The sequence below is a fragment of the Mastacembelus armatus genome, chromosome 24 (assembly GCF_900324485.2).
Source record: "Mastacembelus armatus chromosome 24, fMasArm1.2, whole genome shotgun sequence".
NCBI lineage: Eukaryota > Metazoa > Chordata > Actinopteri > Synbranchiformes > Mastacembelidae > Mastacembelus > Mastacembelus armatus.
In genome coordinates, this window is record NC_046656.1 from 16,959,655 (window position 1) to 16,977,729 (window position 18,075).

At 37.1% G+C, this 18,075-nt stretch overlaps 1 protein-coding gene across 1 annotated transcript in view; it reads right to left on the bottom strand.

Annotated features, from left to right (window-relative positions):
* Window positions 1-18,075, bottom strand: part of LOC113137648 (disks large-associated protein 2-like) — a 73,229-nt gene that overhangs the window by 11,494 nt on the left and 43,660 nt on the right. Inside the window, exons 4-8 of the mRNA XM_026319464.1 lie at window positions 17,656-17,873; window positions 15,364-15,520; window positions 13,873-14,092; window positions 5,671-5,715; window positions 1,084-1,140 (exon numbers count right to left, since the gene is read on the bottom strand). Coding sequence (XP_026175249.1) covers window positions 1,084-1,140; window positions 5,671-5,715; window positions 13,873-14,092; window positions 15,364-15,520; window positions 17,656-17,873 — 697 coding nt within the window. The remainder of the gene's footprint in view (window positions 1-1,083; window positions 1,141-5,670; window positions 5,716-13,872; window positions 14,093-15,363; window positions 15,521-17,655; window positions 17,874-18,075) is intronic.

The window sequence follows — 18,075 nt, forward strand, 5'->3', positions numbered from 1 at the left end:
AATGTAGCAAAGTATCCGAAATGTTTACTTATTGGACAGAAATGCTGCTGAAGTGGTTTGAAAAGTTCCAAAAATTTACATGTAAGCTAAGGCTAGTTAGCTAGTTAACTGCGTAGTTAACTAACGTCAACAAGGCGAGTGTTGCTCCCCGCAAAAGACTGAGCTTTCGGGAGTTTCTTTCTGACTGAGTGCGATTGGGGCTGGGTGTTCATGCAACAAAAGATGTTAGGAAGAGGAAGAGATGTTCACAAGTCACTTTTTGGAAGTCCAAGTCAAGTCTCAAGTCTTTGGCCACAAGTCCAAGTCAAGTCTCAAGTCTTTGGCCACAAGTCCAAGTCAAGTCTCAGGTGTCCAGGTGCATTTTGAGTTGCCTGATAAAATTACATGGGGTCCATCCAGCATCTTTCAATTTTATACTGCACACCTTGTATGTTGCTGTTCATTTGTTTAGGCTTTAGATGAAGCCATAATAGCCAAATTTAATAATAAACTGGACCGCACTTGCTGGGACATTTGTCATGGTCACAACACTAATTGAATTTACTGCAATTTCCAGTAACCTGTTGCAAGGTGAGCCACAAATGGGTTGTGCTGATGGATATAAATATAGATAGATACTGTATAATAGAGGGCAGCAATACACCTTTTCTGTGTCTATTCTGCCACTCACCAGAAAAAGAGAAAAGTAAACACTGCTTGTCAGAAATTTACTTTGTGTCATAAAAATATATAAGCATTGTTCATGAGTCCCAAACACCACGTCCAAATCGAATCTCAAGCTAATGTGTGTGACTTAAGTGTGACTCAAATCTAAGTCACATCCTCGAGTCTCCATCTCTGGAAGGAGGCAATGTGAAAAGAAAGCTGAAAGTACATTAATGTTTATTTGCTTCTCTCACCAATTTACAAGAGATGCCCTGTTATTTACTTTCTTTTTTTTTTTTTTTTTTTTTTTTTTTTTAATAGTAAAAATAGCTGTGCTCTCTCTGGTGCCCATGGATGTATGAGTGCAACTGAAATGTAATTTGCAAAGATAAGAGCTAATGTGGAGGGAAAGGCGAAGAGATGGAGATGGACTGATACCTGGAGGCGGCTGAGCACGGTCCACACTGCAGGAAGTCGGGAGACGAAACTGAATCCCTGCAAAGAGCAAGCGTCAGCAGTTAGAATGGACAGATGGCGGTATCTCATACACTCATGCACATCCACAGTAAGTTATCTTTTCATACCTACCACAACTAAATCTAAAAACTCTAAAGTTAATTTCAAGTATTACAAGAGTTTTTTTTTCTTTGTTTATCCAATTGTCAAGTCAGTCAGTAATAGGCAGGAGAGGGAGAGAAACACGTATGCTCAGTTTACAGGGTTAAATTAATGTGTTTCCTACATAAGGGTGGAGAGATGAATGCACTTGGCCCAGAATAAATTAACATGTAGTATGTTACATGTTAAGACTTTGTGTAAGAAACTCCAACACTGCTTCATGGTTTCACTGCATGAAGAAAAAAAATGGTGGGCCAATGCTCATGCTAATGTCTACTCATTATCCAGCATTTTCTGTGTTTCTGTCCCAAAATCCAGACATTGTAATGGCACTGACACAACTTGCAACTTGATGGGCAATGCTCATAGGCAGCAATTTCTCATGAGGGTCCTTAACCTTGTTTACATGTCTGACATCAAGGTTCTTATTGCCAGAGACAGTTCTATATGTATTTAGATTTGTCCTTGTTCCCTTTTGCTTCTGTTGCAGCTTCTAATATTGTCCACAATGTGCATGACAACAGCAACAACAGAATTGCAATAAAAACAAGTAACAAAACGTAGTCCAGAGTGGACCACATTCAAAAACAAAATGGAAATCTGCTGCAGTCCAAACTGTATTTTGTAAGGTACTCATTTTTTGTTCTTTGGGTTCTGTGCTTCAGCACAAGTTGTTCTGAATAAAATAATATTTACTACAGTAAACTGGCAAGCAGGTGATGAGGTAATTAGCACTGTTGCTTCACAGTAAGAAGGTTTTAGGTTTGAACCTCAGATGACCTGGGGCCTTTCTGTGTCAGTCCTACAGCACACTGGCTATCTGTCCAGGGTATACCCTACCGCTCAGCCAGTATTGCCAGTATTGGCTGGGATGAACAATCCAGCAAATATTTCATGACTATAGCCTTCAAGATAATCATGAGGATTCATCACAAGGTGCAGAACCCATGTATGGCTGTCAGACTAGCAAAGAGCCAGTGAGATGAATACAGAGGTATATAGAAGCAATCTGTGTCCTCAGGAGTCAGCCAGACTCATTGGGTGACATTTAATCATTCAGCACGATTAAAATCATAAACATATGACCAAAGCATCCAAATTTAACATGCTGAAGCACAGAGCCTGAAAATGTGGTCTGGACTGTAGATTTCCTTTAAAGAATTAATGTTTATCATGAATTTTGCCCATCTGCATTGCCCTATGTTAAGTACTGTATGTACCAAAATTTAAAGATGAATGCATACTTATCAGGCTTGGCTCAATTGGCAAGTCAGTAATAAAGTAAAGCATCCACAAAAGTTCATAGCATGCATAATCTGAAGAGATACATCTACTACTTATCATATTATACATACATGTAAGACACAGAGCATCTATCATCAAAATATCAAAATAATGAAAATTAAGTCTGATTTTAAAAATCAGGATTTAATTTCACCAATAGAAATTATTTTACTTAGTAGTTTTAAATGGCAAGACATTTTTTTCAATCTTTGGATATATTCAAATATTAAACAATTTTTTTTACTGTACAGTGTGTCTCCTGAGACAGGCATAGAACATTGCAAGTTTTCAAGTATAAGGTCGACAGAAAATGCCATGGACAGACAAAGGAAAAGAAGAGACAATCATTATAACCAAATATTGCATTAACCTCTTGACAATGCTACTACAAACCTTGAGCTCTAATTGGAAAATTTATATCCGAATCAGCTTTATTGGCCAAGTTTGTGCACACAAACAAGGAATTGGACTCCGGTTTTCTATCAAGTGGTATATTTGTTACTCGAAACAAGGTTTAGACAGTTAGGAAACAAGGAAAATTGGGGAAAATGTACTAAGAGACCCAGGCAAAGAGTGTGGTTTTAAGTTGGAAACCAAGGCAGTCTATTTTTTATCTTTCTTAATTTCTAGATTGCCTCTGGCCTGTTGCATGTAGTTTCACTTTTATAAACTTAAACTGAATAGGTATGACTGCCCTGCTACGAATGTACTAACTGTATATCTGTTTTTATTTAGTTTCATGAGCTTAAGTCATACTTTATATGAAGTACAGTTACATGGCTATAATTCTAATTATGGGTAATTACTGGAAAATTGAGTTACAATCACTTATTTATGCTTTCTTGTTTGCCATTAAAATTCCCAATTGATTATGTAGATATTAAAAAAATAAATGTTACTTACATGAACTTTGAGTAAAGTGTGACCTAAAATCATCAGTTAATAGTTCTCATGTAGTGAATATGTCACATATTCACTCTTGTGCTTGGACAACATGGTCCCTCAAACCTTTTGGTCCTTTGTAGTCAAGACTTAATTTTCAGAAAAATCGTTGAAAGGTTGTGACAGCGTCTCCTCTCCGTCCGCCTCCCTCCGTTTGTGCCAATAGTCGTTCTTGCCATAGTTGTGGACTGGTAAAGAGGCTGGTGAAATGCTGTTCTTACTCAGGGTCAGGGTGGATTGTGGCTTAATGACGTGCAGTGACTGAAGAGCTGCATACATGAGCATGGGGGCTGACAATGTAACAAACTGAATGTGATGTCCCTCAGGTTTTACTGCTAATTTTTTTTTTTTTGGTTCCAGGTTGTAAAAACCATAGAAACCTTTACTGTTTACTTACTATGTAGTAAAAGCCTAAAAAAGACAACCAGGTTTACCTACAGCAGTTGTAGTTTTATCATCATCCCCCTTCTTAATAACTTGCTGCACTGGCTGTCAGTGAGTGCAAAACTATATAGGCAAGCAAGCTAAATTGAATGTTTTTATTTTACAGAGTTACATAAAAATAGCCTAAAGTCTATTCCAACCTTCTCTCATTAAGCTTGAATGCCACTGGCAAGATCAGTGAATGGATGGATGGATGGATATATGGATTTGTCAATGGATGCATGATTTGACATTGGACAGCTGGGAAGACTTGTGAGTGTGTATAGATCAGGAATTCCAGCTGATTCTGCTGGATTTACAAAGTTCAAAAGTTAGGTTTGTGTAGCCCTTTTTTCAAGAGCTGTACAATACACAAGCATGTTGTTCATAGCCACATACATATATACATACAGTGGTGATGCCCCCATGGATGCAAGGTGTTTAACCTTTTATGTATGGTCATCGCAACAAACTAATGCAAATCAATGTCCTGAAAGTATAATTTCAGCAAACCCTTTCTCTTTTTATTTCTTTTGCCCAGTGATGAGTTAGTAATTTGTATCCCAAATCTGCAAAGAAATTCACCTAGTCTAGGCTTCTCAGATTGTTGGATAGACAAAACAACTCATAGAGCATAGGCTCTGCTGCTAGTGGGGACATTAAAGCAGTTTAGTACTGAAATGTCAGCAAAATATGAACTTTGCCATCACAAATAAACATTTCAGTATTAAGCTTTTGTTAATAGAATTCTAGCCCATATATAAAACTGTTCCAAACGATATGTTCAAGTAAATGTAGAATTTTGTGTAGACTGGATGAAACGTTCAACTTTAAACGTAGTAAAAGCACTTTTCAGTAAGCCAGAATCTGCAACCATGAGATAATTTTGAACACTAAATCCATTATCCATGCTGCTAAAATTAAGTTTGAGTATGTGAAGTATCTATCCTTGCCTTAAAACTAGTGTCAGAAAAATTTGATTAAATACCATCTGTTGCTGAAAACAACTGTCATGTCAATAGATCAAAAAGAATTTGTAAAACAGGTGTGGCTTGTCCACAATTTTAGTACGAAAACCTGATTGATCATATAATCTAAGACAAGCTTTGATTTGTGATAGTGGTTTGTAGAATGTTATGTTTGCCATAACCTGCCTTGCTGCAAACCAGGGTATTTAAAATAAAGACGCTGCTGTGTGTGCAGAATGTATTCCCCTCAGTTTGCTTAAAAGAAACATACAATGGTTAAATCAAGAGGGTGAATCACTACTAATACCAATGAATTTGAAAAAAAAAACAAAACAAACTGTAATATTAAAACATTGCAAATAAAAATAAACCAAATAAAGTATTTACGGATTTTGTTAAAGGCTTTATGAATGTCTGTGTTGTAGTTGTGTGGAATATATTTTAAATCAGTGTAGTTAAAGTTTTGTATCTCACTGTGTTTAATTGATATAGATATTTTTAGAAAACATTCCAGTTTGCTAACACAACATGTGGCACAGTGGTCAAACGTTCTGTTTTGGTTTGTTGAAGTCATTATCCAGTACTAGTACATAATCTTAACAGTTCGACTGGATTCAATATGGAAACAGATGAAAACATTTAAATGCATTATACATACTTAGTGAGTATGAGGGCATCTTCATCTTATGATAGAGAGCTTATTTTGGTGGAAAATGTTAATGACTCAGACAAAATGTATGAAAAACTATATTAACAACACATAAAAAAATATAATAAAGTGGTTCCCTACCAGACCTACCGTACTCTCTACGCCCCCCAGCTAAGCTACGAGCGCCTAAAATAGGGGTAAAAAAGAAAAAGGAAGAAAATAAAGCAAAACAAAAAAGGCAGTAGCTTAGTATAAAAACAAGGTATATTGAGAGGGTCAAAGTAAAATACACTGTGCCTCCCCCATGCTGTGTATTTGCGGTGTATTACAAGTGTGTATATGAGATTGTTTCATCTTTGGATGCCATTGTAAAGCTATGATCCCCATTTTGCAATTTAAATTACCATAAAAGTAAACATCATAAACATTTTAATCTGTTTTATATCAATTTATGAAAAATACATAAATCCAATAAAGATTATAAATAAAATTCCACAAGAAACACCACAATAAGCCAAAACAAAACAAAAATATCACAATTTCATTCATAAACAAAATAAGCATTAAGATAACAAATGCAAGACTAAAGTATGATTTTCAAAAAGAATGCTTTATAAGTTCTGCTTTATAAATCTTATTCACTAAACAATGCAGTCTGAGATCCCTGAAAATTGCAATACAGAATAGAGTAGCATGTTTTCTCCAAGAAACCTTGAATAAATGCAGGAAGAGAACATGTGGGTAGAAAAAGATTTATATTCAAGCAGAGTTACAGGTTTATGTGAGATCAGATTCCATCCCAAAACCTTTGTCCTAATAACTGGACACCACAGAGTTGGCACAGTTGTTGCATCAGATCTCTGGATGAAAGCAAAGTGTAAACAAAAATTCATGGTGTAATTGAGTACATAGTGTAACATATTAGATAGACTAGTCAGAATTTCTTACAAATAATTGTATATTTTATTAGACAAAGTATGGTTGCATGGTTAAAAAATAAGTGTAAATACCCATTCTATTTCTTTTACAGTCTTTCTTAAATTTATATCACTCGTGTATATATTTTCAAAATAATATTTAGGTTAATTTCTGTCTTTTGCTACATTTCAACTTGTTTTAAGGGAAGGGTAATGTCTTTGGGCTTAATGATAAAATGATATGAGACACTGGATTAAACCCAGCATGGGTGGTTTCCCTGGCATCAATCAGTCACTAGTTTGCAGTTCAGTATAAATTTAGAAGAACGTTTAGCATTTGTACAGCATTTCCAATTATGTTTTCTTTGTTTTCTATCCTTGCTGTTTTCACTACTCAAACTATCAATGTGTGATGCATTTATGATTGTTTATTTCTTTTGTATATGATGTCACAAAACAAATGGATGCTACTACATAGCAGGAATCTCACCAACAAATCTTGGATTCTAGTATAGATATTGTGTAAGCTGAAATGTAAATGAAACGAATTTTGCAGGAACACTAAAAGAAAGTTAGTGTTGGCTGTGGCTCATGCAAAATAAAATAAATGTTTTTAAAAGAGCCACTAATATTTTCTGAAAACATCATTCCATTTCTAGGATTGATGACTTGCATGGAGGCTGAACATAGACACCTTATATTTATAACTGTAAATATTTAGCTGACAAAAAAGAACAAAAGACTTGCATAGAATGAATGAATGTAGATAAGAGACATCATGATTGGCCAGTCTAAGCACCTTAAATTACTTTTCATTCCCCAAACAATGGGAAAAGATGTAAGGAATGCCAATGCAGTCCCTTCCTAATCATTCAAAAAGCAAAAAATGTAAAGACCTTCAAAAGGTTTTTTTTTTTTCATATATACTATTTACACTGTATATATGAATATAGGCTAAATGCTGTCACAGTCTTATGCCTTTCACTGATATCATTTGATTAATGCTGATCAAAAACTCAAAATGTTCGCGTTTGAGTTTATACCAATGATAGGTTAGAAGTTTTCAAAATACCTTTAAGCTTATGTTAAAGTTACTGCAATAGGTCTGTGAGGTGAAACTACTGCAAAAACTGAAAAGAAAATGTCTGCTTTTTTTTTCTTTTGTGGCTTTAATTTTGACCTTACCTCTAGTACAACTTTTTTTTTTTTTAAATCATCTTTTCAAAATGCCACTTTTTCTGCAAGTATTGTCTTTTAGTTGTGTAGAGGGGGAAGAAGATCCACTCTGTCTATAAAGTGAGCCTCTCCTTTATTAAAAGTCCTTTTGCAAGGTTCACATTTCAGTCAGGGGTCTGACAGGCTTTTCATTGTCCTGTGCTGCAGTGATCGTCCATAGATAAGTGCTGTTAAACTTGGAGATGTTAGTTCTTGGCCCCAGTTCCATGGGCCTCAGTATTAACTTTGGTATGCCATGTTGGTACAGAGGGACAATGGAGTGGATGAGTGGTTGAGGAAAATGCCGCTGTCTAATGAGCAACTATTATTTTATGAGTAACAGACAGAATGAGCAGTTGGCCAAATATAGCAGATGATTGAGGGCTCCCGCCCATTAAGGTTTGACAGGAGCCCAGCTAAGCCATCACTAGTGGGGCGGTATAAGTACATTCAGTGGTACTATACTGCACCTCTGGGGACATGTCAGAGAGGTAGAGGCCCTCAGCGGCTCTGATTGTCTGCTTGTAGAGACCAATGTTTCTCTGTCATCTTTCAGCAGTGATGAAGCATGAAAAAAATACTGTAACTGTGGCAGAGAAATGTGGCATTTAAAAAAGGTGAATATGTTAGAATTTAATCAACATCGTTAAACATAATTGAGCAAATAGTCCAATTCAGCATTTGTTAGTCCACTTCCTCTAAATTAAAAAAAGGAATAGATAAGATACTTCACCAAACATTTAAAAACCTCCAGCCACCACTGCACGAAAAACAATAGGCGAAACACTGGTACAAAATACCAACTTCCATAAGAGGTGCACAGACAGCTGGGTGATGAAAATGATGAAAAAAATGTAGACAGGCTTCGAAGACAGGAAAAAGTGCTCTGTTTGGTTTAGAACTGCTATTAATACTATAACCCCTCTCAGCACTGTCAGGACACAGTATGTTTTAGAACTGCAAACAGTACAGGTATTGAATATAAGTTTCTTTATATACAAAATGGTATATTTATATACATATACAGTTTGAGCATGAATGCAATTTGTGCAGGAATGAACTAAACCAGTACATTCATACTTTATCCCCCTTACTGTCTCCTCTCCACTGTTAAACTTTGAAACCAATCACAGATAATTCATCGTAAACAAATTTAGCCAGTATCAAGTCCACAAAGCAGAGGATCAGGTATTACAAATTTTATAAGGGGTATTTATTAGTTGACAGCACTCTGTACTGTATTAAATTATTAGATACTTCTTCATGGTTTACCAGGTTATCTTTGAGAAAACCACTGTAAGCTAGAAATGTTCAAAATGCCCATTTCAACTGGAACTGGTTACAAAGTCAATGGAAGTTATGGCAAAGGAATGCTTTCATTAGAATAACTAAAAATTAAGTTTTATATATATGTATATCAATATATTTTAATAATGTCTTAATCTTTGATGCATTCATTAAAAAACTAGGGTTTATAAAGTTATTCACAGTATTTTTTCAGTATACTCAGGTGCTTAAGAGTATGTTTCTACATGGAGAGAAACTGGAATGAACATGAGCTATTCAAATTCATGTGCAGAAACAGACCAACTTATGCCTCACTTCACAATGGCTAATAAGTATTATCGTTAAATGACCCTCAGATTTTCCTAAGTCCATGTTTACTTTAATTGACTTTCTCTGAAAGTTGGGTTTAAGACAGCGGAGGGAAGATGATGCTGCTCTTGGCACTTGAGGGTCTGAACATCAGCCACTTTATCTGTCACATTTGTATGTCACCTCAATGTCTTGAAGAACAAAATCATCGTTTTATTCAATGGCTAAGCAAGACACTTGTTAATAGGTTGCTTGAACAATATTCTAACTTGTTCAAGAGATGACAGACTGTGTCTGCATAGAGTAAAGGGACTTCTATTAACCGAACTGTCCTGCCTTTCTTGGTACTTGTCAGGTTTTTACCCTGACTTCCTCATCCCATTTTACAGTATGCTTAGAATGCAAATGATTAGAATGACATAGACAGATATGACATTGGCCCACTGGTGTACTTTCTGCTCCACAGTTCTAGACTGGCACTTCTGTGACCACCTGTGTGGCCACCTGTGTCTGGTTGCTTAGGTGTCTTTTGCTTTTTATTGATCTCCCATGGGAAGTCCTCAATTGGAAGTGGGCTTGCCGGGCTGCCTGACCCCTCTGGCGTGCTCTCAGGGGTCCCCTCTATAATCTCAATTCGGGGTGGGTCCATCAAATCCATAATGCTGAAAGGTGTTGGCTCAGGTTGGCACATCACTGACTTGTCCTCTGTATTCTGTCGTGTGGACCAACTTGAGCCTGCTTGAATTCCTATGGACACTCTGTCATCTGTTTGTGTGGTACTGTCGCTACAAGGCTCGCGGCACAAAGTCCACATATTGTAGCACTGCGTAAAGTTGAAGAAGTTGCTGTTGAAAGTCTTCAGTTCCCCACAGACATCTCTTCGCAGCTCTGCCAGTTCATAGCGCATTGCTGAGATTTCATCCTTCCACTGCATGTTGAAGGCAGCAACCATGTTTGCAGACTCCTTAAAGGCCTGAATGGCCTGAGGGACTGGCGGCTCAGATGACGCTATGGGTGAGGCAGCAGGGACCCTGTATGATGGTGGGGATGCCGGTGGGACAGAGATAGCTGTCACGGTGGAACTAGTACTGTGCTGGCTGCGAGCAGCAGCAGTCTCTCTCTCCAGTCTCTCTAGCTCCGCATAGGCAGACGAGCTAGCACCATCATCATCCTCTATCATGTCGTCATTTAGTAAAGAAGTCCCGTCCACAACATCATATCCCTCTGGAAGAAAAATTTGAATATGCAAACAGAAGGACAATCAAAGTGAAAGGAACAGCTGGAGCGTGATTTGAATTGGCTTCTGAACTAGAAAATTAACATATATCTATGGAAAACATACAGTATGTGAGTGACTAGTAACATAAGGTCAGACAGAATTGTTTTGCTTTTGGTTCTAAAGAATAAAAGGTTAAAGCGGGGAAGAGGATGGTTCATGTAACAGTGTGCTGTTTAAATGTGAGTACATCTGCGGAAGAGTAATATTGATATAAAATGACAAAATTAGAACAGTTGAAACCTGACAATTTATGTATGTGTATTGGTGAAATTCTTTGGTAGTTGCTTGTCAGCAGTTTTGGATGAACAGCTTTTATGTCTTTACTTAACCTTTTATGTCTTTACTTAACCAAAATGCATCAAAAACAGTTTTTTGAAATATATTTTTGCATACTAATTGTCATTAAACTCACATACTGTAGGCTTTTCACAATGTTTTTACACTGCCTTCTCATCATCTCAAGGCTTCTTTCCATCTTTTCACTGCACAGCACAGCAAAGAGTGGAATTGAACATGAAATACATCAGTCATTACCAAATAATAATTCCATTTTCTGAGAACCGGTTTTTGAAAACTTGTCAAAATGTCTCTTAGTGACTTGAAATTTGTGCCTTTTAGTGCAAAAGAAAAGATGTAAAGGGAGTAGAAGAATCACAACCCACTGGGCCAAGAAGAAGATATGAACCCTATTGAACATAACAGGTCCAAAGTAGCTGATTAAACCATGTGTAGTAAGTAACCCAGTGTGGGGAGGGGTCACACACCCTTCTGGGCTGCATTAGGGAGAGGCTGCAATCCCACAGTCAAAGACAGCTGACATACTCAATGCCAAGGGTTAGACTTTGCCACACGCGGCCTTTAAAAGTCTAATTTTAATGTAAAGAAAAAATAAACTTCACATGTAAAGCAGACAAATTCTGCTCTCACAAATGATTGGAGACAGTGGCAATGCGATAACATTCAGTGCTATTCTGTGTTTGCAATATAAAACCATTCCGAAAAGTTTGCGAAGTACATCTGTCGTACATTTACCATTAGTTTTATTAGCACACGTAGGTAAACATCTCAAAAAAGCCAGCATCATAATCATCATTAACTCATTGAATTATTAAGAATAAATCAAGGTATCTGAGGTTTTGTGAGTTGTTTGGAACTGTGTTTTCTACTTAAGATAACATAACGAGATATTTCTACCAGCTATATATATATCAACTTTACATATTTAAAAATTCTACTGAGAAGGCAGTGCAAAAACACACATAGATATATGTATGCGTGTCAACATTAAAATACCTGCAACAATCATCATTGATGCCTCCAGTTGTTCTTTTCCCCTGGTTATCCTTCAAGAGATGGGTGGTCAAATGGAGAAGGGTTTGCTGCTCGTCTGCCCTATGGCGCATCATGGGATCCCTTCCCCACTGAAGGGCCTTCTAGCCTCACAAGAGTTTGTTCGTAAGCTGCTTACAGTTCAATTCTAAACTAGTACTGACATAAAAACATGATTCCAGGAATCAGTATTTTATTCAAGATAGCCTGGAAGTTACTTTATTTAATTTTAAGGCCACTGTTCCCTCAGAACAGCGTCAAGAGTACAACAAAGAAGAAATAGCGTTTACAGTATGGCTTGACCGGGAGGTGTATATAAATCACCATCCGGAGAACCCTTCCTCTGGGTTGCTTTAACCTTATCTGTCATATTGTAATTGCATTATGCCAATATTCAAAATACAGCTTCACAACATATTGTGCAATTAAGTTTGTTTTAGCCCATTTAGAGCTGACAGATTTGGAGCAGAGAGCTAAATGAATAGAGTTCAGCAAATAAGACAGTGGGATTGGAGAACACCCCTTTATCCTCAGTACTTCTCACATTGAAGAAATCATGGATGGAAACCCAATTGAAGATGAGAGGATTCCAAAAACAAAAGTCCAGATTGACCAAGAAAACAAAGCTCACAAAATGAGTAAAAGTGCAATTGTCTCCAATATAAATTTGATAGAAAGAAATTACAAAAACAATAAAAAAAAACAGGTAATCTTAATATTTAAAAATGTACATAGTTAAAGAAAAATGTTTCAATAGGGTTCATAGCTTTACTCTTGCAGGCAAACACCAAATGCACTTAGTGAGGGAGGTATTGCAAAGACTGCTTGCACAAAGAACCTGAAATGATAATCTATTCCTTATATTCTTCTGTGTATGTGTGTGTGTGTATATATACACATACAGTACAGTATATTGCATGCATTGTGTTGCACAAAATTTGAAATCTTTGCCGAATTAAAAGAGCAGCATATAGTACAAATAAATCTGCAAGGATCAAACAAAATTTACTAATTTCAAAAAATCAGTTATAAAACATAACTGAATTTCAATACATGCATACATACAGTACCTACATACATATGTAATTGTAGCTAACAATGAAATATATTAATTCCCCTGAAAACGTGTAATAGAAAATGACAAGGATTAAGAAACCTGATGAAATCCTGTAATAACATTAACATAATGTTCATTTGTTTTTTAGCCTGTCACTTTAAAGCTCAAGTTTCATGCAACACAATACAGCAAGGTTGTACTACTAAAATGTACCATGGACTATACCATCAATGGACAGTTCATTTGTGCAACCAGCATGTGTGCGTGGATGTATTCTATTCTCTAAAGCATGTTGACTTACCTTAAATTCATTACAATATTGTTTTTTTTTTTTGTTTTTTTTTTTTTATGGGGTCAATTAACAAGGTCAGTTATAAAGCATGTGCTATTGTGCTGTTGCAACAGGGCAGAGAGAGGACAAGCGGAAGGCTTGTCGAGCGTGTCCTCTCAGATATGTCAACAACCTACCCCTGGCCCATTTTGAGCTTCAGCCCTCCCTAAATAATTCACGCTTTGCACAACACATATAACACCACAGTTTAACATGCTTAGGATAGAGCCTGTTCCTCTTAGGCATGCCATGTAATGTGGCTGTGCTGTGTTGAGATATTGTGTACTGCGAACATGTTTAAAATGCAACCCACCCGTATCCGAGTCTACAGCTTGGCAATGCCACAAGTGACCAACCAGAAGCTCGGCTAATGATGCATGAATCGTGCAAAGTAACAAACAAGCAAATCTATCTTAACAATTGGGAATATGCAGAGGCAAAAACAAACACACGCACACCATAACTTCCCATGGAAATCTTTGGAATCATTCAGCCCGGCATCTCTGAGCTCAAGGGTTCCCCACTGTACATATGTAGGTATGTCAAGTTTGTGCGCATGTATAGGATGTATGAGGATATGTAGTCTAAGCCCTCTCTCATTTAGGGGGGATTGTTTTACCTGTTGTGGATCTGAGAGTTGAAGTGACAGTGGAGGATGTCATTGAAGGCAAGCAGTCGTCATCTTGGGAATAACCAGCCTGAATTGCACGGAGGTAACTGTGGCTTCGAGTGCGGAACGAACCAGGCAGGTCCAAGGCCTCCATGGCCTGGGATTCTACTTCACTAAAAACGGACTCGCAAACTGACTCAAACTGGCCATTGATCTCAGTCTCACTCACCTGAGAGACAAAAACAGGAATAGCAGTCCTTAATTTTTCCTCTTCCTTTCTCTTTCTCACTTTGATTCTTCCCCTTTGCACAGCAAATATGAAGGAGCGTTAGCATAAGGAAATGCCACTGTCAATTCCGACCTTAAACTGAATAAATGTCAAGATCAAATGGGAAAAAAAGGCAGATGACAAAAAAAAAAATTAGAAAAATATTTTCTGTTAGTTTCTGTTTTAAAGTATTCAGTTTATCATAAACTCTGAAACAAAAATGAACCACACAGTATATTAACTACATTGAAACATTTATAATTAAGTTACAGAAAATAGTCACTTGCCTTACAACAGCAGTCTGTGAAGTAGAACACTAGTGCATAAACGTAATCTTTACTTTTTAAATATTACTTTAGTGTTGAACATATTTAGGATCAGAGCTTGGTTTCACCACCACCTTATTGTGTCACTATCGTTATCGTTAAATTGGGTGTTAGCACCCAAGAGTAAGTTGACTATAAAACCCTTCTTCTCTCTTCCTGATATCCTTCCCATAAAGAGGCTTGGTTGCTGGCTGTATCACATATCTTCAGCCACATCTTGTGCCACCATGGAGGTCCAAACTGATCACAACTGATCCAACTGTGTAGTGTCATAGCAAGATATGAAAAGGAGAAAGACCTGAAAGTTGGTGTGTGATGTGAGGTTAAGCTGTGAGTTGTTGTATGTCCAGCCCTACTTATAAACTTCAGTTGGAGTTTGACAAAAAAAAAAAAAAAAGAACTAATCCAAGGTCCTGTTATGACTTCTGTTTGTTGAATAGATGTACTGCTTTTGGTGTTGTTTGCCAGTTAATTAGCTGGAATGCTATAACAGCAGAGTGAATTATTTTTAAGTGACCTATTCCAGACTTCCTTGGGCCAAATCAAGATGCAGATTCTAAGATGGAAAACAGATATCTACAATTTCAGTTTTTTTTTTTTTTTAAACACTTCAAAAACACAAATTCTAAGCAACATTAGCTTAAACAACATTAGTGTGGAGTGAATCCATAGGTTAACTTATTAATTCCCAATTTCATAACACCACAAATTAGTTGTCTGTTGACTTATCTCCTAAATTTCCACCAAGTCTGTGTCTACTAATCAATCAGCTCTGGACCTCCAATATAGACACCTGTGGATGTTTAATGGGTCTATAATACCCTTTGCACAAAACTACTACATACAAAATAATATAACCTAAGCTATCATATATGCCTCCATACGATGCATGTGTTTGAGACTCACCTGGCTGACGCAGCTAGCCTGACTTAGGGTGCTGACGGCACGCATGTAGCTCTGGTTGCGAGAGCGGAAGGGCGGGGGATGAAAGGTGGTAGCAGGGTCCAGCGTGACACTAGTGTGGGGCCGCATATCTCTTGTGGTTTGCAAGTGGTAGCCCTGGCTGAACAAGGACAGGGGGCAGGGACAGACACGATTGCACAATTCAGAAGCCACACATAGATCTTCACTAGATAATACTGTATTTACCGGAGGTAATCTTTTGGCTACCAACCATGGACATAGTGTGTCCACTGTTTGGAATAATTTGTGATTGAGTATTTCTATCCATAATGAATATAAGCTACTTGAATGACTAATCTGCTCATAAGTGGACTATAAGAAAAAAAAAAAACAATTTCCTTCCCACAACCAGAGGGAGCCTGTGTACAGCTCGTCTCTGGTCCTTATTAGAGAAACGGTGGAAGCTAGGAGCTGCAGTAATAACAGATTGTTCCATATTCCACCAGAGGCTAAAAAACAAGAGGACTGATTTGTTTGTGGCCCAAAACATAAGTGATCAGATCCCCACTGAGATGATGGTAACAAAAATAGCACCGAGCACCAAGTGGCAGTACGGATGACGAATGCATGACGCCTGCTCTGGTTCACAGAATGTGGCTATGCTTGAAAGCCACACTGCCTGAAAACAAATAATTACAGTGAACAATAAGATTCACAGTATCAAGCTGAGCAAAAAACTTAGAATGTGAAGATGAAGAAATAACATCCTCTGGCTCACAAATACCTTTATATTGAATATTATGTAGGTTGTGCTATTAACTAGGCAACAAATACACGTCGCCACAGAATTTCTTAGTGAATTATTAAGTGAAGGTAGAGCGCCCCAAGAAATTTAATTTTTCCTCCATGATTCTCCAAAGACATAAAGTGCTCCAAAGTCATCACCACACTATATTTAATGTTTCTGTGTAGTTGGCCCTATTGTTTCACTGCAGAGGACACATTACCTGTATATTTTATTGATAAATACTACATTTATATCAGTGAGGGAAGAGTAAATTTCACCAAGATTTACAGTACAGGTGATGCATAATCAAAGCACCACAAGCTACAGCTTCTAAAACATCCAAGTATGACTTTAAAAGATCAAACCTGCATGTACCAAAAAACTGCCAACTAGGTGTATTTCCATGAATGTCATTTTTTAATGCAAAAATTTTAAAAAAGTGTTTCTGGCAATAAGAAATACAGTTAGCACTTGGTATTACTGATAAAACACATCAGACACCTTTTGTTTTTTCAGCATATATTATACCCTAACGCAATACTCAGTAACTCCAATATATTCATCTGTGTCAACATTTCCCCCTTTCAGTAAACCCAGGCACATTTAAGCCTGCTCTCTTGAGCCTGATACTAGACTTTTTAGCAGCGATGTGATAACATGAAGCACATTACCTGTGTAAGATGTTGTGCAAATATTGAACGAGCAAAAAAAGGTCACAGACACAAAACCAATTTTGGTTCTGAAACGCTCAGCCAAACACTACTCTACCTGATCTAATGAAACAGTCATGGATTGAATACTTAGCCAAATATATACAACCCAGTTGTAAGACCTTAATAGTTGTCCTGTCATGCATACAGAAGTATGAAAATTAAAAACTGTTCCTCTCAATTTGTTTTCAAGTAAATTCATTTGCAATCAACAAAAAAATGATAAAACCTCATGGACAGTGGCTGAGGAAAAATTTGCATCAGCAATCAACAGTTTTACTTAAACAGCCTTTAGGCAAAGCAGTAAATTAGTGTTCAGATTGGCTGACGCTCTGGATTAAAACATTCATTGAAAGGAAGGTTTTGATTTTTTTTACTAACCGATTTGACAGTTGTTCCTTGAAACCTGTACTCAAAAGGTAAAATATACATATGTGGTTTGCATTATCCATGTTAGTAGTGCAAGTCAGTTGTGCATGAACTCAAACTCAAATTTGTGTTTATGATTATGAAATGATTACTTACCCCTTAAAAAACTACAGCCTTAGGAGTGTGAGTAGTAGTTTGAATACATTTCTGATTGTATTGCAATATAGAGTGGAAGTCAATATATGGATGTAGCATTTGTAATGTCTCTAACAAGTTTCTTAACTTCAGAAAGCCAATTAAATTAAATGGGGGGAAAAAAAAACCTGTGTTAAGTCCAGCACATTGTTTTGTGTTACTTGAACATACATATGTAAGCATTTATTGATTTTATTTGAGTCTAAATGGAAATCAGTAAAATTCTTGGCCTACCTTTGGGAGTCTAAATGGGGTCTGTGCATGGCTGATTTGAGGACAAGAGCATCAGGTCGAATGACTTTCTGTGGGGAGGTCTTAGGGCTGGAGTCAGAATCACCGCTTTCATCATCCACCTCTCCCATAGCTTTTACATAGCTACTGCTGCGCATCCGCCGACACGGGATCTCCTCATCCTTCTCACCTGGGTATCCACTCCACTCATCCTGGGGCACCTGTGGAGATATTGCCCCTGTATTAAATACTGCACACAAATGATTAACCTTAAGGCTATAATACTCTGAGATATTACTTGTTTATTTGTGCCAGAATCGCTGGGTGACTTATTTAAATGATGGTGGAGTACTAATGCAACAATTCTGCTCAGAGACAAAATATGAGGCTTGTAAAGTGAGCTACACTGGAGATATTATTTGC